Below are 24027 nucleotides of genomic sequence, written 5' to 3'. Positions count from 1 at the left end.
GAGAGAGAGAGAGTTAAAATCATCTTTATTAAGTTTTGACAAACAAGACGGATAGTTAAAACACCTTGGTCATGGTCAATTCCTTAATATGAGTTAAGGAACTCACGGGGTGCAAGGTAAGTACTAGTAACAAGTTTCAATTAAATCTACATGTATTGTGTAATAACTATTATATGGTGCCTCCAACAGTCACTGAACAGTGCGGTTTTACAGTGCCCTTAAGGATTCCCGACCCAGGCTACGGACTATGGACTAATGAGATGGGATTACGGTTTGGAAAATAAACAAGTTCGCCAGAACATGTCAGACGAAGGCAGCAGAGCACTACGACATGCCAGTGTCATCACTAACGTGATGTTGGGCATTAAAGAGAAGAAGAAGATATGGTGAATATATCAAACTAAAAGCCTTTGGCTGATTTTGTTCAAGCATTAGTCATAGTTTAAGTGACTACTCTAGATCGCTTTGAAGCTGAGGCATAGAACTTAATGAGTGGGGAGTAGAAGTAGAAAGTGGTGATATATATAACATGTGTTCTTTCGACTTGAAAGACTTATCGCAGATCTAGTATAACTCCATTTTAGTAGTATATAATGTGTTTAGCTAAAGTAGGCACTTGGCGATCAGTATTGTCTTGTTATCCTTGAGGCACTGCAGCTAAACACCACTCAAACTCGGTCTTATTAGTATCGTTGGACCGATTGGTGTTAGGTTATGTCATCGAACCTGTTTTTAGATCAGAAATGTGAACATCCATCCTGAACCATCCTCCCGAGGCAGGGTTGCTTCCTCACTTGTAATCCCAAGGCTAAGTAACGTATTTGCCGCGGGATAGCTCTGTCGTGTCCTGAACATGGTGTCTCTAGTCTTTGCCACTGTAGTTTTGTTTTACCTGACAATGTCTGACGGTAACCGACAGAAAAAAAATGTCTCATCCGAATTTCGAGCTCAGTGCTGATCGCCATGATACTACCAAATATATTGCCTAATGCTTCTGCTTAAATATAGAAAATAGATAATAACGGAGCAACAACATGTATACGAATAAGATTGTCTTAAGTATAATTTGAGAAGGAAAATAAACTTTAAATAGCACGATTGTTTCATAGGAATGAAAGTGTAGTATACAATAGCTGTTACACCATCCTGTCAGCTACTTTATATTTACAACATTCACATCAACCATTATACGTGCTGTCGACTAAAACACAAGGATTGTATGTAATTGTTGCCACCCATATGACCAACAACACTCCATGAACATCAAACAATAAAATACAACTTCTGCTCCAGTTTACAGAGATTTTCTTGACTGTCATTTCAGCTATAGAGTAAAATAGGAACTCAGACCTGGGCTAACCGCCACATCATTTCGTATTCAGCAGTATATATCTGGAAAATTTCCATCTCCACCTGAAGACACTGCATCACAAAGTGACATCTCCTTCATTTACCATTAAGTGCTTGCAGCGATGTACCATTCACTATGCAACTTACTCCACATTACAGTTACATAACAGTATTTAGGTCTGCCAACACCTACCTCAATAACAAAGTATCAAGGCAATCAAGCCTCTACCAGGCTTTGGAGGCACCTGTGGAAAGTTAAGAAACATGTCAGGTGAGTTGGTACGCTAAGGAGTACACCAGGGTGTGGCAAGCTAAATGTACATGTAGCTTAAAGTGCGGATTAAGACCCCTGGAGTGTTATTTGCCAGTTTCTATTATGTATAGCCGCTTCCGAAGCCTGGTAGAGACAATCCACTCAGGTATTTTGAGTTCAGCCAGTTCCCATTTACAAACGGAAGGAACGACGTCACACATATTTGCACACAGACCAACGCGACCTTAAACTTTACCTTCTGGCGGAGGCAATGAAGTTGTGAAGTACGTGTAATGCAAAATTGGGTGGTGTTTTGACATAAACAGGTAGATGTCGCTGTTTTTCACCACCCTTGTGGGTGTTTTCAATTTTCAAACACTAAACACGTTTGTGTCACCTATTTTGATGACCAATCACACGATCCACTTTTGTTCGTGATGTAACACACCCAGGTCTTCTTTTTCCCACGCATCTGGACATGCAGATCTAGTGACTTTCGACCCTGGGCCTGATGTGGTTACTGATATAACTTGGTAAAGTTCGCACGATGTACATATAAAGAAACTGTAAGGGACAGTACGATATTTAGCGGCTGGTAGGGCCGGTCGTCTGGGGGGAGGGTCAAGGAAATTTTTTTTGGCTTTAAAAGAATTCGAAGGTGTCATACCTACATGAAAATATTTAGAGTCTTTGGGTCTTTGTTGTTTTTGAATTCGTCTCATTGATCATGGAAATGATTGGAGATGAAGTACTGCAATCTATTTTACTACAATCTAATCTAATTTAATATAATATGGTTTTTTCAACTCAAATGACATACTAGTACTAGTATACAGTATTTCATATGTTAAAAGGCGATCCTTTGGCAAGGTTTTCAAACATCGATATCCTACGTATACCATCAATTACTAGTATACAAATGGTCCATATTAACATGATATATGCATATTGATGTCATGAACTAACTTTCGCATGTAGCAAGTACGAATTGACCACCATTTACCAATGACCAATCATAGTACTTTTGCATTAATTATGCAAATGGTATAATTTGTATCTTTTAATGCTCCACTTGTTATAGATGACATACATTACGAGTATCAAAGTTTAATTGTGTACAACAATGGAATTTTTTTAATTTCCTCATCAATTTTTCTTAATTTCCTCATTAATTGTGCAAATTAAGTCTTCATTTACATTACTTACAATGTATTGCGTACATATCTGGGTACGCTACCTACATTAAAAAAATTATGAAAATTCGTTGTACCTTTCTTGATTTCGCTGCAAACTTCCTGTTCAAACTCTGTGCCCCGTACTGGGCAACATATCAAAGATACGAAAACCGAGAGAATTAACCTTTGCTATACAAATTTGTGCATGTACATGTACAATTGTTCATGTACTTTAACAAGTTAACGTTACAATTGATCATGTAACGTTAGATGAAAATGATATAACTGTAAATGTAATCAAGTCTACTTCATCACCATGGCTTCTCTAGTGTTAAGACTAAAGAGCATGGGCCGTTAGGTCCTTAGTTCAACGTTAAGCTCCAACGTTATGCTCAAACATTCGGCGTGTACGTAGTTTTTTTGGCACGACTAATACAGCGAATTGACTATCGCAAGGCAAGTAGTTGAAGCTAATTACGCGTAAATGATGTGTTGAAATCAATTTTTGGATGCTGTCGAGTGGTTATGAGAAGTTTTTGAAACTCCAAAAGAAAACCTTGCTCCTGGTGGGGATCGAACCCACGCCCTTCGCATTGCTCAAGTAGGAGCGCCTATACTGCTGTATAAGTACGACGCGCTAACCGATTGCGCCACAGGAGCTAGCTGGAGAGGAAGGGCCGTTCTATAGGTATCCAAACACTAAGGCCAAATCAGCTAGCGTTAGTGGATAGAAATTGTGATAGATTTAGCGAATAAATTGTTCATAATAGTCATTTATAATCATACATACTTATAAAGAAAGCCAAGACTACACAGGCCGCCATTTTTTTGGTGAAATTTGACGACATTCTACCGTATATGACGTCAGAGGCAAAAACAAAATGGCGACGGCCATACGTGTCTGCTTCCGCATTCGTCAACAAAACAGACGTTTTTCGCCAATTTTCTTCTAAAACGGGACTCGAGACAATAATATTCAACAAAATGAGTTGGTTCGAGCCATCATCTTTTACCAGTCTTGCCAAGACGGCCCTGAATTCGGCACAGAAGTCGATAGACCGGGTTTTGGACATCCAAGACGAAGGCGGGGAGACTGGTACCGGAGCTGCTGCCAGCTTGTCACAGACAACAGGTGCCGATCTTAATTATTTCAGTCTACTATTTTAAGACGTTTGCGTATAATTTGCATACATTTATGTTCTATGATGTACGGCCTTCCTCAGTCACAAGTTTTTTTTCGATAAATGGAAATCTTAGCAAACTATTGAAAAAAAAAGTAATTTGCCCCCCTCCCCAATTTGAGAAATTCTGAAAAAACAAGGATTTCGCCATGTACAAAATCTACATGTACAAATGCACATGCACATATGAGAAAGTCGTAGAGTTTGGTAAAGGCCAAAGAAGAATTGCATACAGGTATAAATTATAGCTCCCATAATCTATGTTCTCAAAAATCTTGTGCTAGTGGGAATATCTGTATCTTAAACTTGTAAAATTACGGTGTCATGTTCTTGGTCTTAGCTGAAAGAATGGATGCAGACAACATCCAAGGATACATGCATGATTTCTAATGGTGTACTGTTAGATTTTGTTTTTGTTTGATCTACCGGTAAAGCACCAGAAATGTATGTAGTATTTACATGCTGCATAATTATCATAAGCCCAGAATGTAAGGTTTGATGCACTCACACCAGGAAGGATAAGTAAGTAGTAACAAGTGCAGCAGGTTCTTAAATGTGCTTGAGGTGTGGCTCTTCTCAAACATGGGACTTCTAGGTTTACTAGCTAATCAAAGGTCCTAAGTACTAGTAGTAGGGTTACTGCTAACTAGTACATGTATGTATAGAAGCGTTACTCATACTTGAATTGAGTGAATGCCAGTACATAGAAATTCCCAAGGTCACAACTTTGCAATCTGTCAGCTTAGGTGTCCAAAGTTAGCCTGGTTACCAAACTGTTGTTTTTGCTGTTGAGTCTCTTCTCTCCTTTTAGCAAATAAAAAGAGACTTTGCAGCTAAAATAGATAGATTTGGTAACCATGCTAGTTCAAATCAAAGTCAACAACACTAATAACCACAGGACAATTTTCCGCAGTTAAGAAGTCCGCCTCCGGTGGCAGCTGGACATCCTGGATCTCACCAACATCCAAACAGAAATCCTCGTCTTCCCCTACACCATCATCTGCTCAGAGGAAAACATCTCCTCCAAGGTACTGTGCTTACTATAGCTAATCTCAAAGTACAAAATGTAGAAGTCATGCCTTCAATTGTTATCAACCAAGGATTGAGGAGTTCAAAAACTTGTTTTTCCCTAGAACTTTTACTGTGTAGAACTCACTGCCACCAAGTACAGGAGCATCCTTACTAAATACTAGTAGCTTTAAACAATGTTTACAGTTATTCAAAAGGTTCAAGATTTTACCCAGATACAGAATCTCATTCTGACTACCACACTGTAAGTTATATTAGAATACATGTACTTCATTTTTATATTTGTTTATGTTTTGTATTTACTTCAGGAATGTAGAGACAGATGAATTCTTCGCAGACTTTCTTGGCGGAACTTCAAAGCCTGGCAAATCTCCCAGAGTAGACTTGAAACAGCCTGCCAACACCACACCAGTACCCAAACAGTTACCTACCACCTCTCCATCTGAGACCAAACTGTCCCCCCGACCAGGAGGACTTAACGCACTGTCTCCCAGTGACAAACAGAAGCAAAGAAAAAAGCAACCAGGACAGTTCAAACTCCAGGTTGCTACGTCCCCAACATCCTCAACACCACAGGCAAAAGAAAATGTAAAAAATGACGCAGTGGTTTCCATTAGCCTTACAGAGGAGAGAAATACGTCAGGAACTAGAGAAAGCTTGGACGTCATGTCTACTAGTTCCCACTCGGACTTGTCTGCGAGTTCTGAAAGTCAGTCTGCATCGGAAAGCAGTCAGGAAAAGGAAATGGATTCGAGCGGCACGGGAAATGCCTTTAATAAAATGGTGGATCCTCTCGGAGGTTTCAAGCTAGATGAAATTCAGATAAATCATTTGGAAAGTGAACCAGAAGTCAAAGGTCTCACTGTGGACTCCGTAGGTGTGTCTAGTAGTTCTAGTTTAGAGAGTGGAGAAAAAGAAGACAGCAAGAACGGACAAAATGCCAATTTTGATACAAGCACTACTGCCAGTTCAGTTATAGCAGACAATTTGAATATCAGTGACAATGCTCAAGCAGAAACGATATTGAAAACGACACCAGATGATTCGAGTATGTCAGCTTCGGAAGACGAGAACAAAACACAGACACAGGCAACCAGTCAAGAACAAGTTGGAGACGAGAACATGACAAATATCTGTGATTCAGTACAGACTGTAGATAGAACAGCACTTGAAACATCTATCCAACAGACAGCAGTGTCAGAGGAAAATGAAGAAATCAGCTTAACCACGAATTTGGACGAAGTTACAAGAAACAATACAGAAGAAGATGATCTAAGCCTAAGACAAGACGAGCCACAACACTCAAGAGAAGAAGAACCACCTCCTGTGAGGAAAGAAGAATCATCTGATGTTGAAGAAACAACTTTAACTGAAGTCTCTTCAAGTAGTGTAGAGAAGGAAATGCCAAAATCTATTAGCCAAGAGGAAGACACTACTGCCACTGGTCAGGAAATGTACAGAGAACATGACGCTAACCCTGAGGCAGTGGACATGGAATGGGATTGTGAGAAGGAGGAAAATGTTTCTCAAGATATTCCTGATCCTTCAGAGATTTGTGAAGAAGAGGAGGAAGATCAAGGTAGGATTGAAAAAGATTTGCCAATGAATTTGTCATAATTTTTTTATATCTCCTTCCCACAGTGTAGGGGAAAGAGAAGACAGCATTACATTGTATTACAAAAAATACCTGTACAATCCTGTATGTAATTTCCATCCATTTTTAGTTTTTTCTTTTGACATCCTGTTCCATTGTTGTTTGCCAAAACAAGGTTAACATTTTGTGCAAACCTGCGGAAGCTAAAGTGCAAATGGGTAGTACAAATGTACTAGTCTATTGTGCCCATCATAGTTCACATAATGTCACTGTTCATTGAAACGTACATGTAGTCTCTTGTTAAACAAGACCGGTTGTGGATAAAGAACTTATGTATGACACTAAATCATGCTAATTTTGCCCCTGAAGTACCCAACAGTCCAAAGGAACACAATCACGAGGAGACAGACTCAACTGACAAAATAGGTCAGTACAACTGTTGTTTTTTTCAGATGTCAAACTACTTTTTGCTGGTTGTTTGAGTATAAAGTCTTTAGTAAAGCTGCTTTGTCTGTTTGAATTTGTTTTGTTCCCCTGTGAAATACCATACCCGTTATTCTTATGTTGGAAACCCACAGATGACCAACCTGAAGAACCATCAGAGTCAAGAGACACCCAACATGTGAAGACCCTAGATGATACAGGTAAGCCAAACAAAACAAGGTTTAAGATTAAATTATACCCCATTTTTTTCCATCTTATCATCAGGATGGTAGGAATGAAAAACACATTTGTAAATTAGTGATTCCCATCTACATTATGAACATTTGAAAGCCATGGTCTAAAATATCAAGTACAACAAATGTATCACTAACAGACCATAAGTAACCTTATTTTCCCCATTCTCAAAAGATACAACAACTGAGTCCATTCTGGATGTAGAGTCCGCAACCGGACCACTGGACAATGACACAAGTCCAGACTATGTCCAGGACAGCAGTGGTCAGCAGGAACAGCTAACTGAAGAGGACATTCCATCACAGAATAATGCCCTGGACCCACAGAAGTTACTTAAGGTATGTTGGGATTTTATCAGAGTTGTAGGTAGCCTGGTTACCAAACCTTATAGGTAACCAGGCTAAGTTGTATCGAGTTAGCAAAATATTTCAACCAGATTTTCAATCAAATTGATGTTGTTTGTTTTCATTTAAAAACAACAGAACAGATAAAGGCAGTCAAATTGGCATGGTTATCACATTAAATTTGTTTATTATTGGTTAGGACCATCTTGAAATGACGACCATCTTGAAATGAAAGGACAGTCACTTATAGTTATAGCAGCTTTTCATTTGTGGTGCAAGCTTCCACAGTCTTGGTGTGCCCTCTAGTGACTTTTGACAAAAGTGCAGAGTAGGTAAGCTATGCATATAGGTGAATGTTGCTAGCCATTGCAAATGAATACCATTTCTCCATACCTTGTTGAGCAGAAGCTGGCCGACATGGCTGAAGTACTACAGGCGAGAGAAGCACGACTTCTGGAGCTCAGTAAACAAAATATGGACCTGGAGGAGACAGGGAACATACTCAGGGCGTAAGTGTTGTCGACACTTATTCTGCATCCTTGTGGTATCATAAACAGACTTTTTAAAAAATGAGTACAAGACATATTTCCATTAAATACACTGACTCTGATAGTCTTAGATTTGACTTTTGGGTAGCTAAGTTGTGTTTTTGCTTGTCCTTGATAGCTTCAGTTACATGATGGGTGGCCCGTAATGTATTATGCACAACATTTTGGCAGAATGTCTTGTTCCCGTATTTAAGGATGACATTCCCTGTATAGTTTTCAAATGCTGTGCTAGAAGAGATGCCGTCTGCAACAGACAAAATTTTGAAGCGTTGACCAAAAAGTCAATGAAAACTGTGAAAAATTTCCGACATGCTAACCTTAATTTAGCATACTGAAAAACACTATGTGAGTGTACTTTGATTATCACCCTGCCTACTCTGATGTTTCAGACAACTACATCAGGCTGAGCAGGCTCACGAGGCAGAAATGACAGACATCAACAGTTTGACAGAAGAGTTCACAGAGAGGATTGCAACTACAGAAAAGAAACTCCAGGGAGTCATGAAAGTGGGTATAATATATGTACATCACTTTACAACTAGGATTTAAAGTTGTAAATGGATCTCAATTGCTTCAAGATTTGTAATATGTGAATTCTCAGACAAAGTTGACTAAAATTGAAGTTTAAAATTAGCAGTTGGATACAATAAAATTATTATTGGTCAACCTTGTTTTAATAACTAAAGGTACATGCAGGTAACCTACATTTGTAAACTGTATGTACTTTGTTTGCAGTTCAGGAAGGAGATGTTGATAATTTTGCATGTATTTTGTTTACAGGAAAAGGAGACCCTGAGTAGACAGTTAAAATCCAAAGAAGAAGAACTTTGTCGAAGGTAACTACATTATTATATGTTGTATATTCCACTAAAATTTCACATTGTTTACATTAAATGCTCTATTGCTGATACATTTTTACCACTGTATACAGACTGAGATGTTGTTTTCAGTGTATCTGTTTGAATGTTCCTTGTGATAGGAAGTTAGGTCAAATGTCCCAGAAACTCGTATTGACATACTATATGTTATACAGGGTGAATGACAAGCAGATGGCACAGTTACTACAAGAAAAGGATGAACAGATAGAGGCACTGATGGAAGAAGGTATGCTGATTACTTTAAACATTTTGTGTGTTATATTCCTACTCAAACAGAAACGTAGGTTTAGCACAATCCCAATTTTTATTGCAATAGCCCTCTAGTGGAAAGGGAGCCTTACCATTTAAACTACAGTGTACCAGAGTGGTAGTCACTATGAAAACTATGAATTTTGTTTGGTTGAAAATTCAATAAATTATCCATTTTCTCCAGGCCAGAAGTTGTCCAAGCAGCAGCTGCAGAGTTCCAACATCATCAAGAAACTCCGGGCCAAGGAGAAGGAGAGCGACGGGGTCATAAAGTCTCAGAAGTAAGATGTTATACAGTAGGTCTACGTTTTGGTTGACTAACTTGAGGGTTTGTATATGTATGTATGTATGTATGTGTGTATGTACACGTAGTACATTATGTAGGTTGACAGCATGTGGTGGGGGGGGAGATTGACAGGCAAAATGCCTATAGATAAAAAGCTCAGACATGTTAGGAAATGGGGTGAACTCGACAGTACAAAATAATGTGATATGTGTGTGGAAGATTGAGACAGAATGACAGGTGGTCAAAAGGCCGGACATAGGAAATGGGGTGAACTTGATAGTAGGTTGACAGCATCCAAGGGGCAGGGGGAAGATTGACAGACAGGATTACATGTACAGGTTAAAAAGTCAGACATACATTTATGAAATGGGGTGAACTCCAAGTACACAAAAGCCAAAAAAACTTCCCAGGAGTCTAAAATCTCTGATTTCTTGTTGATATTACAGAGAAAGACTGGACAAGTTGCAGGAAAATGTAGATCACCTCACGCATGTCCTTGATGCCAAGGAAGACATTGATAAGCAACAAAAAGGTTTGACATATTTGTGTTTTTCCGTGTGTATTTTGAAATTTTGTGAAAAATCCCTTAAGTTTGGATAATTCTTAATACTAAGTCTTCAGTAGTCCAGTGGTTAACAACCCTGCCTCTGACCAACCCTGAGTTTGAAATTTGTGTTTCTGTGATAGCTCGACTTACAGCCAGAAATTGCGTGCTTGATATATATAAATGAGGTCATAGAAGAACATTCCTTAAAAGACGATACATGTATGATATAATGTTCTGACTTCTATCTGTAGATGCCATCAAAAAGTTGAACTCAGCCCTGGAGAAGCAAACAAAAGAATTGACAATAGCCAAGGTATGTATCTTTTATTGCTCATGACAAGGTATATATATATACATTGTGTTGTTGTACTTTTACGATAGAAGCAAAGATTTGACTCCCATGTTAACTATTTTCAGAGTGAGCTTGAAGAGGCCCAGGACAGAGTACGCAGTATGCAGTCTGCACTGGACAGTTCTTACAAGTAGGTTTGAAAATTTACAAAATTGCTCTAAGGCCACACCAATTTAATTTCTTGGTTAACGGATTCGCCGCTTCATTTTTTTCTGATTTGCAAATAAAAATAAAAATTCAGAATCAACTGCAAAATGCTCATATTTTGCCCTGAACAGTTGAAAACAGTCCTTTTCTTACTACTTGTTACAGTCATTCCATCTTTCAATGCAATAGTATCATTAAAAGTTCAAAATTCATTGTTTAAATTTTGAACCACCCTGGTGTGTTGATTTCATGGCTCCTATGGTACCGTTTTGGGCCATAATAGGATGTCTAGGCCTGTTTTTATTTTTATTTTTTTTTCGCCCGCCTGCTCCAGAAAAATGTAGAAAAATCCGTTAACCAAGAAATTAAATTCGTGTGGCCTAAACCTAACAACAAAATACACAGTGAGTTTGTATACCAGAATGATTCTCAATTAAAGTATAAACGGACACAACCCATATGGCATATTCATGTACCTTGTACATTTTGTACATTTACAAGCTCCCACAAGACTTAAAATGGTGTAAACTTTCTTGCCAGAAATTTGTGCAAGAAACGTCAATGGCTGCTATATATACGTATTTCTTTTTAAACAATGTTTTTCAATTAATTCATGTCTTGATTAGGGCTTAGACCCCCCACTTTTTTTGCCCTGCGGCTAGTTACATCCGCATTTGTTGTGCTGCGCTGCAGTGTAATCGTACTTATACAGAGTGCTACCCCCTATATAGATAGTACTGTATGCGCAAAACAACAATTGTTGGGCTCTACAAGACAAGGGTTAATCAGGAATTTACTGTACCTGTTGCTGGTTCCCCACAGGGAGATCGGTGAGCTGCACAAGGCCAGTGCTGCCAGGAACAGCCAGATGCAGGACATGACCTTGAGCGCACAGCTGCAGGCTAAGGAGGAGCTGCGACTGGCGCTGGAACAGGAGCAGGAGAGGGCCAGCCGAGGGCACGAGAAACTGCTGCAGCAGGTCAGATCTTCATTCCTGTTCCACATAGTATTACTGTACATGTACATCTTCATTGACAAATGTTTGAAATTGACAAATGTTTTTGTAGTGACCTCACAAGTTTATATTGCTGGTTCGGTTGTATCGTTAGTTGACATTATTTCTGCTGTTGTTGTTGTACTTTTCACAACTACAGTACATGTACTTGTATCAACCACTTATTCAGCTTTAACCCTTACATACATTGAATTGCATTGCACAAGAACCCGCTTACCCTAATTTGTTAATCAATGTTTTGCATCAGTTTTGCACAATTGCAAGTACAAGCTGCGTAAGACTGGACTGTAAGGTTTGATCTATGTAGCAAACACGCAGTAAAATTTCAATAAGTCTAGTTGGATCTTTAAATTGCTCAATGTGTGGCTATCTTCAAACATGGGGCCTCCAGCTTTAAATCCCATCCGAGTGGACGTTCCTGATCAAATATAAACTAGTAATGTTACTCATTTTTACCCGAGTAAAAAAAAGTTGTTTTTTATCTAACAAAAAAAGAGAACATAAAAGGTGGAACCATCCAACACAACAGTTCAGAAAGAGGGTTTTAGGTGCCTTTCCCAAAGGAGAGCAACTTTGGGGCCTGCTATGGATTCGAACCCAGAACCTTTAGCTAAAGGTGTCATGATTTTTTCTGTTTTCCAGGTAGAAGACCTGCGCCTGAGTCTGCAGCGAGCAGAGACGCAGCAGAGCAGACAGGAGGACCTTTTGCGGCAGGAGATCAGCGACATGCAGCAGAGACTGCAGCAGGCTGATGCTCGTAACCAGGAGCTCAGCCAGTCTGTCACCGCTGGTGGGCACACTTTTAACAATATTACTGGATCAATTTTTGATCAATTGCTGATGTCACATATCTGTAAAGTCATGTGTGAATAAGGTAATGTGTCTGTAACTGTAACTCTCACGAGATTATGTTTCAAAGTGGTTGGTCATTGATTATCCTGATGAAAACGACAGTAGTCGTTGAAAATTTGATCTTTGATGTAATCCTCGTGTTGGAATAAAGTTCAACATTTTACTATCATGATTTCTACCAAGACAGATGAACTTTCATGACAATTACTGGAGTTTTAGAATTTTGCAGTGTACTTAAATTTGTGTTCATATACATGTATGGTCTGGTTTCTGTTGTGTTACCAGAGCTGGAAATTTGTTTTGAGAAAAGGTGCAATGGTATGCCTAAACTAAAAATTTAGGTGCTCAGGAAGAAATTGACTGCTTAACATGAAATACAATGTTGGTGGGCACAGTTTTCACACAATTACTGGATTTGGAAATTAAAGTGTTTTTAAGTTTGCTAAGTTTAACACAAATAGTTGTTTCCCTGAAATTCCAGTCGTTAACACAAGTTGGGAAAGTGACAACAGCTGGGATTCACATGCCCAACCTCTTGGTCCAGAGGCAGGGTTGCTAACCACTGGATATGCTACTTCATGGCGCTGTGATGATCTCTGAATATGTGTACAATTGTCATGTAATGTTCAAGTTTAAAAACTAACATAATTGTTCTTTTTTTTCTGGTCCCTACAGCTACCAGACCCTTACTGAGACAGATAGAAAACCTACAGTCTAACTTCTCTGCACAGACATCTACTTGGGAAAAAGTGGAGAAGAACCTTACAGAGAGACTTGGTAAGAAATATGTACTGACTTACATTTTGACATGCCTGAATACTGTTAAACTACAGTCTGAGGTAGCCTGCAGCAAGTACACACTGGCCAGCCTCAAAACAGACTATACAGTATGACCCTATGTATGTGTTTGATTTGAGTTGATTTATTGAAATTGTAACAATACAATACACATTTTGACAAAGGCAGCTGTTGCTGGTGTTGTGTCTCACATATAGTAACAAATACAGGACAGGCAATACTCATTTTCACTTGAATTAAGTGAAATTCGTGAAAAGTGCCTTTCCCAAGGGCACCAGTTCAGTGGCATGTCAGGACTCGAACCCGGGATCTCTTAGTGCCGAGTCAAGTACTCTGCCATTACGCCACACGACCCTACCTTTGTTTAACATCTCTCTGCCATTTCCAGCGGAGTCCCAGAGTCAGTTGGCAGAGGCGTCAGAGAAAGAGCGTATGGCGACGGAAACCATGATGGAGACCAGAGCTCGGCTGACGTCGCTGGAGTCCAAGTGCGCCCTGCTCAGGCAGGAGAAGTCTCGTCTGCTCGCAGAGATCAAGATGGAGAGGGCAAAGGTCAACAACATGGAGGACGCCAGGCACAGGTAGGGGGTCAAGGTTAAAGTTCAGAGTTCAAAGGGGCATCTTGCTGCTAAAAGATGTTTCAACATGTTTGTGCAGTGTTACTTGTACTGTTAAGAATTTGTTCACATGTCCTAATAGCTATAAAATTCAAACTTAAAATCTTTGAAACATTAGATATTCTTAGAAACTTGATTTTATGCATATGTATGATGTAATGAGCAGAGGACCTTTATGAGCAATTATGCTTTAAATATCTGATGTAAATGAAGTGTGAATGAAGTATAAAATAGAACTTTTTAAAATGTTTGGATTATCAAATACAGCATTTTGTGCACTAGACTGTGTAGCTTTGAGTTCATTACTTGATACTTTGACATCCCCAATCTTTTCTCAGAGAACAAGCTCAACTCGAGGCACTTCAGAAAACATCAGAGAAACAGAAAGAAGATTGGACCAAAGAGAAGGTGGGAATTTATCCAAACTGTTCGTTGTAATTTCAGTTTTTCAGTATTTGAGGCCACACAAATGTAATATGTTGATTCTCCGATTATTTTCTTGAGAAAAAAATATAATGCAACCGGGAAAAAACAGGCTTTTGGCCTGTGCGTAGAGTTGTCTTTTCCTATCTCTAATCAACATGATTGTGTTGACTGAGCTTCTTGAAATTTTGATTCCAGCTTCTTCTGGAGAACCAACTTGAGATGGAGCGTTTGAGAGTCGATACAGAGAAGAAGAAGACAGTTTTGGCTCAGGAGCAGGCACAGAGGGACAGGGTAGGTGTCATTCCTTTTTTTCATAAATAGAGTAAAAAAAAAGATAATAAAGTAATAAATGATGTGGAAAAAAGTTCAGGGATATTTCAATTCATACTTTTGATTTTTACAAACCTGCAAAGTTTCACCCAGATTGAAAAATAATTGGTGTTTGGCGATGTATGTCTAGATTCAGAAGGCCAAAACATAATATTATGTTCTGATGTGTGGATAGTGTTCAGCACCACGGACAGACCTCTGTATGGATAGTGCTCAGTAACAAAGACAGGCCTGGTCTTATGTATGGGTAGTGTTCAGCACCAAGGACAGACCTGTTCTAATGTGTAAATAGTGTTCAGTACCAAGGACAGGCCTCTGTTTGGATAGCGTTCAGCACCAAGGACAGGCCTGTTTATATGCGTGAATGGTGTTCAGCACTAAGGGCAAATGTGTTCTTATGTGTTCAGTACCAAGGACAGGCCTTTTCTTCTATGTTGATAGTGTGCAGTACCAAGGAAATGCCTGTTTTGTATGGATAGTGTTCATTACCTACAGTGCGTTCTTTAGTTATCAGTTTAAATGTTCTACTCTGGCTTCTTTTTACAGGAGTTATTGCAGAAAGAAAGGGTATAGTTGCTCTACAATGTTATTTTTTTGGAATGTAAGGGTATCTTTGGTTGGGATCAAGGAACAAATGGTCACCACATACTTTGTAATATTAAAATGCAATTGCACACGTTTTTAATCTATAATCAAATTTTATCACTGGCACTTACATTCAACCAGTCCTGCACAATTTTAACAAGCACAATCTCAAGCATTCTAATAGTGATTCTGGGATTTTGTAAAATTCCCCTTTTTATCTATGGTAAAGTTGTATGCATTGTACTTCCTGCACAAAAGTTATGACTACATGTTTGAAGATACAATAATTACAATATTCATTTCACAAACAACTGTCTTCTCAAAGCATAATGAAGTAGAATTAACAAGCTACACAACTCTACAAGATCCTGATCAAAGTCTTTGTCAACAGTAACTCTGATCAAGATGCTGTTGTTAATGTGTTAGGATGATCTCAAATTTACAAATCCTAACTAAATAAAGTCAACCCATTCATCTAAAGTGACATGAATCAAAGATTGAAATCAAAACTGTCTTGTAAGTAATATTGCCAATTTGACCATGATATCAGAGTCTCTAACTAGACAATATAATACATGTACATTGTTCATACATACATACCTACATACATACATACATACATACATGCATACATCACATGTCTACAAGTCAGTTTACATTCTGTGCTGATTGAAAGACACAGTAACATGAGCCAGCCCTATTGTTGTGTTACAGGACAGACAGTGGTCAAAGATAGAACACGGTTCCCGCTCACATTCACGCTCCAGCTCTGTCAGCGATACTTCACAGAATTCATCCTTCTTCCAGCCCATCCAGGTATGTTCTTTTTATTCAGGTATGTTCTAGATCGTTTTCCAGAAACAAAAGAAAGCCCCCTGTCTTTTTGTGCATTTATTTTGTATCAATGGCCATCAGATTGGCAGTGGTAGTTCCCTATCCTGAAAAATAATTAGACAAGCATAAATTGAAAAATGCAGTACAATGTAAATATAAAGAAGGTAATTTGATGATTTTCATACAAGACATACAAAATGTATGATCCAAGGAAAAATGTAATAACTACATGTAATATGTAATGATTAACTTTGGTTAACTCAAACTGTAAAATTGGAGTTAAAATAGCACTAGACTACATTTTGTAAATATTGAGTATCAAATAACATAAAGGTCATACATGTATTCTGACCAACATGGTATAATTTATATATTTGTACTTTAGACACAACACCCTCAAAAAGGCTATACGATCTTTTCCTTTTACCTTTTATTATTTTGTAAACTCACTGCACTTTGTTGTTGCCCTGCTAGGGGGACACCAGTGATACAGGCTACAGCCCTCTGTCACCCATGACTAACAGCACATCAGGGAGTCTGCTGGACAGCATGCGGTCTGCCTCTACTTCAACACTGTTTGAGGGGCTTCAGTCCACACTGAAGATGAGAGAAGGAGAAATCGCTCAACTACAGGTGAGGACCTCGGACACTAAACAGCATCATATGAAAAGGGTTATCTTCTACTGAAAAACATTGGTTTTGTACAGTCGAGTAAAAACTCTGATTCTTTTGTGTTGACAATCAAATGTGCTTGGACATGCTAATGCTAAGTGTACTGCACATAGCGCAGGTTATGTTGTTAAAACAAGCTGTGGGTTTGTGTATCAGTAACTGTTTATTAAAAGCCAGGTACTTTCCCAAAGTCTGAAATCTCTGATTTGATGATAACTTTGTTGGGGGAAAGTCATATTGAGATCACTTGGTGGTGCCAAATGGTAGCCACACAGACCCTGGCAACAGTTCCACAAAAGTGTGTGTGAAGCAAATATGTTATATATATCATGTGATTGTAAACCCTGCAACAATTCAGCGCTATAAAGGCTGCCATTGCACGCGTAATGTTTGACCAATAAACCATTTCTTCTTCTTATTATTATTATTATTATTATGTTGAACATGTATATGTGTTGTAGGAGGAGATAGTGAGGTTAGAACGTTAGCGTGCTGCCATGGCTGATTACAATGTTGTTATAATGTGCTGTTATAATGTTATAACATGATGTTATAATGTGTTGTAGGAGGAGATAGTGAGGTTAGAACGTCAGCGCGCTGCCATGGCGGAGGAGCTGGTGTCCCTGTCCTCACAGAACCAGGACCTTCTCACACAGGTGGAGCAGGTCCCCTCACTCACAGACAAGAACAAGGTGGGTCAACGTGTCTTTCAACTACATGTATGCTAGCCTTGTTAGGTTGGATGTCAAGAATATGCTGTATTATGAAGCAAGTTTAAGCTGCAATTTCCAACACAACAAATCGGACTCACCCAAATTTTTGATTGTACAACTCCAGTCTTTGTCAAGGAATGAGCAATCCACTGCTTCCATGACATCACGCAGATAACACACGTGACTCCGTGAACAGTGGATCATAGGTTGCAGAAAGTCTGTGGCGCCCCCGTCTATGCTGCAGCACCCCCTGTCTATGCTGTATTTTTATGCGTAATGGGTAATCCCTTACAAACATCTAGTCACAAATGAGGTGCCCATCTCCAATTATTTCAGGTGCACAAAAAAGTGCATATGCATCCAGGATTTGAAGTGCTGTCTTGTACTAGTCAGGAACTGTTGCTACCTTGAAGAGACGTGTATGTAGTAGTAAGTATGATGTACAAAATTTACTTTTCCACTGTAGAACCTGGAACAGAGGTACAACGCCATGCTGCAGATGTATGGAGAGAAGGCAGAAGAGGCAGATGAACTGAAAATGGACCTGGAAGACATCAAGGCAATGTACAAACAACAGGTAAGCACATTCTTACATTTGAACCTGTACATTTGAACCTGTTTGATATTTTTCTTGAATGTTTAATAAAATTATGAAGTATTTGACAGCAGTCATGCAGTAAATATTTCAAAGAATGAGTTTTAGTTGGTAGGTTTCAGTTATCAAATAAATTCTTCAGTACCTGAGTATATACTTTGTAATACATTTTGTGTATACTTGGACTTGTTAGATACATTGTGTAGTACAATTGAAGATCAGTAAACAGAAATTTCAATGTACTAATGACGAAATGTGTGTATTGTGTCAATGGAAGGCTTTTTGAAAGAGTCAAAAATTGTTTACATCCTGCATTTTTCATTCCATCATTTTGTGGCTGACAAGGAAAAAGATAATGAACTGCATGTTACAAAATTTAAAAAGCTGTAGTTGCTACATGTACTAGTAGTCCACTGCAGTACTTGTGTGATTGTAACTGTAAACTGTAACTTTGTCCTGAATTGTTTCTACTTCTGAACTGCATTGAAACTCAAGGACTACTTCGAACTGATGACCACCTTGCCATGACACTTTAAGTCCCGTAAACTAAAAATGAATTTGTCTCTGTACACAGATAAGTGATCTCCTCAACAAGGTGACATGATGAAGATGCAATATAGACATTAGGAGACTTTTATGGACTATTCTGTGGTGAAGTGTGGGGAGTGAGCTAGCCAAGATGTGCTGCAGGGACCTTCAAGGCTTCCAAAACGTCTTGTAGAACAAGCCTGAGATTACCAGAAAGTTATGCTCAAGTGCTGAATTCCAGCATGAGGTTTAGTAATCTAGGATTTAGGTTAGAATTATAATGGTAAAGCTGGATGTTCAATAAATCTACATCCTGGTCTTGGTTGTTCTACATTACTCTCACTGGTATTCATCCTTCTAGCACTGGTTGGCTCCTTTGATGCTTTGATCCTATATTTGATCTTTACAAAATATGTAGTACTAGCACATAGTCATTTGGGTATCAAGTATTCTTCAAAGCAGTGTAATACTAATAGGTATTGAGCTTCCAAATGCCAGTTTTGTTCCAGTTACCTGGGACATAGCCAATCAAAGCCCAGGCTTACACTGTATGCAAATATTCAGTTGCCAGTCAGTCTTCTAATAACAGGTGACAGTTGAGTGGGGAAGCATTCAGAGGAGTGAGTCAGAGCTATACTAGGAAAGCTACCAGCTAGCTGTACATGTGATGATAGAAACGTACTGAACATTGTGAAACTTTTGCTGTGGTTTTATTTTATGGTAGGAGGGAAAGAAATGTTTTCACTGTGTTTTAATCAGGTAAAACATCAATTTGAGTATTATAAGTTGACATACAAGGAATGCTGTGTAATGAATTTGCAATTAAGGTCACTGTAAAAATAAGACCACAGAAGTTTCCCTCTAGCCACATGCAGAATGATACATGTATTTAAAAATTGCAACATCCGTGTTAACTAGAACTAAAATCTTTCAGGTGACATAGAGCTATTTTTCTAAAAGTATGTCTTCAAATGTACATTGTACAAAAATGTACATTGTAAAATTCAATTCATCCCCTTGGCATTACCTATTTGTCGGGAAAGGATGCTACTTCTGGCCAAATCAGTTTGATACGTGTTTGAGTGGATGAGTTTTGCACATAGTTGAATGTCTTGTCAGAAAGAGTAAATGCTACCTGCTCTATCCTTGCAGCAGTTTAAGTGTATAAAAGATGGCGAGATGATATCAGTATAATTGGTGCAAGATGGAGGAAAAGAGTGAAAGCCTGCAGTGAATAACTATCTTACATTCATGAAATCTTGCTGAATTTTTGTCATTGCCAGGCGGTTGCGAATTTTAAAACCACCAGAATGGAGCGTTTTATTCACCCAGTTGTATCAGATGGGTAATATGCAAGAGCCAGATGCGTACAAATCACACAATAAGAGGATAAAGAGGATATTTTTGGTCCATGGACCAAAAATGCCCTTTTGAGTCAGGCCAGCTACAAATGCTATTGTACTAGCCATAAAAATGAACACAAAAACTTTCTTCTGGACTACATCATACTTCATTCCTATCCGATGCTGCTATACCAACGTTTTGGTAAGTTAACTTTACTTAGGTCGTTATTTCATTAAATAGTATAGTCATGTGGAAAAAATGTACTACTAGTGGTGATTTTGGTTTCAGTGCAATAGTCATTACAAAATTATTATCATAATGGTAGCTTTCAATCGTGTATTGACAAGATTTTACTTTTAAGATACTTGTGTACATTAGTTAAAAGTTGTTTAATTTCTGAAGCAATATTTGAAGGTATAAAACGTGGACATGTAAATTCTTGGTATTTTATTATGCTTTTGGAAAAAGTATGCGTAAAACAGGTTGATAGACGGTGTTTGGTCCATACTACAGGTAACATCAGTGCACCTTGATAAATACAGCAATGTAAAAGTCAGTGTCATTGCTGGTAAAATGCAGACTTGTATAATCTACATGTAGGATTATAAAGGCTGTTATAAGTAATATAGGGTTATCCATACTTGTACAATGTACGTGGTGTTTACAATTATTAAACACTCATGTTTACTTGGAGTTGCATCATGCTTGTTGGTCACTTGTTCAATTTTAGATTAATGTTCACAAAACAGAAGAATGACTGTATAATGTAGATATGTCACACACTGAATGTTTAACATGTTATAACATGATCACGTTTTAGTTTGTGTATCTGCATCTTGAATTAAGCATTGACTTTGTGTCACTGACGAAAGGTACATGTAGTGGATGCAACCTGAAACGTCTGACCGTTTCCAAAATCATATCCAGTTGCTTGAGTAACTGCTTTTTGGCATTGACTTAATCTCCATGCAGATCTTTTGGTGGGGGTAAGACAGTATCAAATTGGCCAGTCCGTATCCATGGATACAGACTGGCCAATTTGATACTGTCTTACCCCCACCAAAAGATCTGCTTGGAGATTAGCATTGACTATTTGTGTTATGCTACTGCAAAAGCATGCCAACTAAATTGCTGCACTGACATTGGACAGAATTGCATGTACATGTAGTTGTGTTCCAACATTGGTCTTTACACCTGTAATACTCACTGTGTATTTGATGTGCATAACCTTGACTGTAAGTGTAACAGGTGATGTAAATCACACCTGCTCCCCTCCAACGGGGGGGGGGGGGGTGGGGGGGCAGAAGGTTTACAGCCAGGATGTTTATATAATAGCCAGCACCCGGTAGGGCTGTCTCCAAGCAGATGTTTTGAGGCATGATTGTGACGTTTTAGTAGCCTCTACCAGGCTTCGGGATGCGGATGGAAAGGGTAGATACATAACATGCCAAGGGAGTTTGGTCGGCTGGAGAGAACAGTTTGCCGCTCTATTGGCATGCCATCTCTCTATTTCACCGATTTCTACTCTTTCCACCCGAAGCCTGGTAGAGGCTAACGTTTCAGGGCATTTAGGAAAACGACACCATTTTCCCACCCAACATCTGCTGGGAGATTGGGCTTTCCTAGCATTTTTGACCAGTTTGAATTTCATTATATTTCACGCACTATACCAAAAGGAGATTTTTTTGTACATGGATAGAGAGAAATATCGATGGATATCAATTATGTAAACGGATACCTAGTTTGCATAACTATTACGAAAATTGTGATCGTAGACCAAAAGCAAGACCATTGTGGCTCTCCTATGCCCTGTTTGAAGTTTGTGGTCTCAAATGCACCTTCTCTGCCTTCTTGAAAAGGAACAATTCCTGCCCTTGAGAGACCTTACGACAGCAGTTATTTTTAGTCAATAATGGACGCAGGCAGGCATACATGGACTTCGACATGCACTCTTTGACCTGGAGTAACCTAAGAAATGTCTGTGCCTTTGTGAATTCTTACCTTGCTTTATAGTTGCGAAGACACAGACCCACCCGGACACAACCAGATGAGCAAGATTCATAGTTTAGAATGTTCAGCTTCACGTAACTTCCCAATGCCACAAGAAGGGTATCGCCTAATCTCCAAGCAGATCCCTCTCGGTGGCAAAAAGACAGTATCAAATTGGCCAGGCAGTATCCATTAGCCAGAGAAGCTCCATTAGCCACCGACGGTTGGTGGGGATCAGGACAAAAAAAACGGCCGTATATAAAAAGGTAATGATCATTCCCCACAACCTCTGCTTGGAGAGTAGGTATCGCCATCATTTACCACCCAGGAGTCAGTCAGCTTTTATCGTAAGATAAGTAAACATGTTTGTCCCCTGTTGGGTCATTGTAAGTCATACTAGGCGTCGGCCGTGCGGGCATCCTCTTCAGGTCATGGCCACAGGTGAAAGGCTATATATTGAGAACGTGCAAAGTCGTTGTCCTCATAATTTAGCAAACATGGCAGTAACACTTGACTGGATAACTGAGTCCGTCCTGTACATTTTGCAGATCTCCGGGCTGACTCTGCAGTCTTTTCTCGTCTTCTGCGCGGCCTTTTTTCTGGCGTTTTTCCTCTTGAAGCCCCGCAAAAACCTGCCTCCGTACCCGGCAGGACGCGTGCCTGTTCTCGGGCACCTCCTCGCCTTGGGCCGAGCGCCTCCCCGCAAGCTGACGGCGTGGAGGCGGCAGTACGGGGACGTCTTCACCTTCAGGATGGGGATGGAAGATGTGGTGGTTCTGAACGGCTACACTGCCGTCAAGGACGCGCTCGTGGACAGGTCCGAGCTCTTCGCGTCCAGGCCATCATTTTACCTGGGTGATGCGATGACTGGTTTTGGAAAAGGTAAACTTTTTTTTATTTCAACATTTCATGACTGGACAAGGTGACGACACACTCAAGTTATATCAACTTATTTTATACCGCTACTAACGCAGAGGGCAAATACGGAACAGGACAATACTCATTTTCACTTGTGTTAAGTGAGGAAAGTCGTGTAAAGTGCCTTTTCCAAGGGCACAAGATCGGTAGCATGTCTGGATTCGAACCCGGGACGTCTGGGTTCCGAGTCGACACGACCCCACAAACTTCTATTCTACTCTTCTCCACTTAAGTCGTGAAACAGGTTCACACAATAACACTTACCAGACACCGATTCCTCCGCGACAGGGCTATTAAATGCGTAGTAAAAAATAGTGACGAAAAGGTTTCAAGCGTTCCAGGTTTAATTTAGCTATTCAGACCGTTCTTTTGGGGGCATGCTGGGCATGGGACCGAGGGGGGTGGATTTTGAGGCTCGCCCCTTGTAACTCAACAACCACTTATCGTTGGGCCACAAATTTTCAGAGATTGGTGTAGTAATAAAATTGATTTATAACAATTTTGATGTAATTATGACGTCATATGAGTTCATAATGACGTTAATTTTGTGATTTTGCGGGGGGGGGCTAAAACCGTCAAAAATAGTTTTTCTGTAAAACTCAGAAGAAGAAAACCAAACTTTTCCAAAAGCATCTATGCTGGAATATCAATGTCTACTAAAACGTATGTTGTCCCTGGCAACAACACTGGCGTCAATGACTTCTGGGATGGGAAACTCGTGAATGTCACGAGTTTTTCATCCCCTGAATGCATTGCGAAAACGGGTCAATCTTGGATCGTCAATCTTGAATTTTTCAAATTTAAATTTTTCAAGGTACAGTGTAAATGGACTAAAGATAAAGATGTTCATAGAAACGCTTCATGTGAAAAAAATACAGAGTTGTGATGAAAATTATTTAAAAAAACGTGGTTACATTGGAAATAACGGAATGGTCCGCCATATTGAATTTTGAGCAATGGCGTCATGAAATCAGCATAAATATTTAATGACAGAAATTACATATGATTATACAAGATGTTATTAATGTTAGAAACAAAGTGTAATTAAACATAAAACCCAGAAAATTTTAAAGTCAAAAACCCGTTGAAAATCTATTAGCTTAGCTAGATATTAAGAAGTTGTTGCCAGGTATATTTTAGTAAGTCACCAAATTTCATGGATCTAGCGCAAGTCGTTCAGCCGCAAACGCCCCCCCCCCC

The 24027-nt window shown here is 39.2% G+C and overlaps 4 protein-coding genes and 1 non-coding gene across 10 annotated transcripts in view; 4 read left to right on the top strand and 1 right to left on the bottom strand.

Annotated features, from left to right (window-relative positions):
- LOC109483426 (allene oxide synthase 1, chloroplastic-like) overlaps positions 1–369 on the top strand; it is a 5154-nt gene extending 4785 nt beyond the window's left edge. For all 4 annotated transcript variants that reach the window (XM_019786439.1, XM_019786440.1, XM_019786441.1 and 1 more), the window contains one exon: positions 190–369. In XM_019786439.1, the coding sequence (XP_019641998.1) occupies positions 190–222 (33 nt within the window). In that variant the 3' untranslated portion in view covers positions 223–369. The remainder of the gene's footprint in view (positions 1–189) is intronic.
- Positions 370–3336: 2967 nt separating this feature from the next.
- On the bottom strand, positions 3337–3438 carry Trnai-uau. The gene is made up of 2 exons: positions 3401–3438; positions 3337–3372 (listed from the first exon to the last, which is right to left on the bottom strand). It is a non-coding gene; the product is annotated as a tRNA-Ile (tRNA).
- Positions 3439–3526: 88 nt separating this feature from the next.
- Positions 3527–7836, top strand: LOC109483290 (TATA element modulatory factor-like). Its single transcript, XM_019786283.1, has 7 exons — positions 3527–3910; positions 4873–4987; positions 5297–6567; positions 6952–7008; positions 7161–7226; positions 7435–7598; positions 7804–7836. Exons 1-7 carry the CDS (start codon positions 3637–3639, stop codon positions 7834–7836), a joined length of 1980 nt encoding a protein of 659 aa, XP_019641842.1. The 5' UTR covers positions 3527–3636.
- A 177-nt stretch (positions 7837–8013) lies between these two features.
- On the top strand, positions 8014–19014 carry LOC109483448 (TATA element modulatory factor-like). Of its 3 annotated transcripts, XM_019786482.1 has the most exons (20): positions 8014–8113; positions 8542–8659; positions 8933–8988; positions 9186–9256; positions 9464–9560; positions 10012–10097; positions 10364–10425; positions 10530–10594; positions 11434–11590; positions 12269–12416; positions 13154–13255; positions 13665–13857; positions 14232–14301; positions 14515–14610; positions 15196–15216; positions 15949–16050; positions 16543–16701; positions 17307–17432; positions 17920–18030; positions 18623–19014. In XM_019786482.1, the coding sequence occupies exons 1-20, from the start codon at positions 8022–8024 to the stop codon at positions 18650–18652; spliced, it is 1962 nt and encodes a 653-aa protein (XP_019642041.1). In that variant the 5' UTR covers positions 8014–8021; the 3' UTR covers positions 18653–19014. The 3 variants fall into 3 exon arrangements, with proteins under 3 accessions (XP_019642041.1, XP_019642042.1, XP_019642043.1); XM_019786483.1 differs by lacking the exon at positions 15196–15216 and having other exon boundaries at positions 18623–19013; XM_019786484.1 differs by lacking the exons at positions 17307–17432; positions 17920–18030; positions 18623–19014 and adding an exon at positions 17202–17245.
- A 3180-nt stretch (positions 19015–22194) lies between these two features.
- Positions 22195–24027, top strand: part of LOC109483337 (cytochrome P450 2U1-like) — a 6846-nt gene continuing 5013 nt past the window's right edge. Inside the window, exon 1 of the mRNA XM_019786327.1 lies at positions 22195–22791. Within this exon, the coding sequence (XP_019641886.1) occupies positions 22272–22791 (520 nt within the window). The 5' untranslated portion in view covers positions 22195–22271. The remainder of the gene's footprint in view (positions 22792–24027) is intronic.

Source organism: Branchiostoma belcheri, unplaced genomic scaffold (genome assembly GCF_001625305.1).
Source record: "Branchiostoma belcheri isolate BF01 breed outbred unplaced genomic scaffold, Haploidv18h27 scaffold64, whole genome shotgun sequence".
In the NCBI taxonomy this organism is placed as follows: domain Eukaryota; kingdom Metazoa; phylum Chordata; class Leptocardii; order Amphioxiformes; family Branchiostomatidae; genus Branchiostoma; species Branchiostoma belcheri.
Note: the sequence above shows the minus strand (reverse complement) of the source record. Positions and strands in the feature narration are given on the sequence as shown.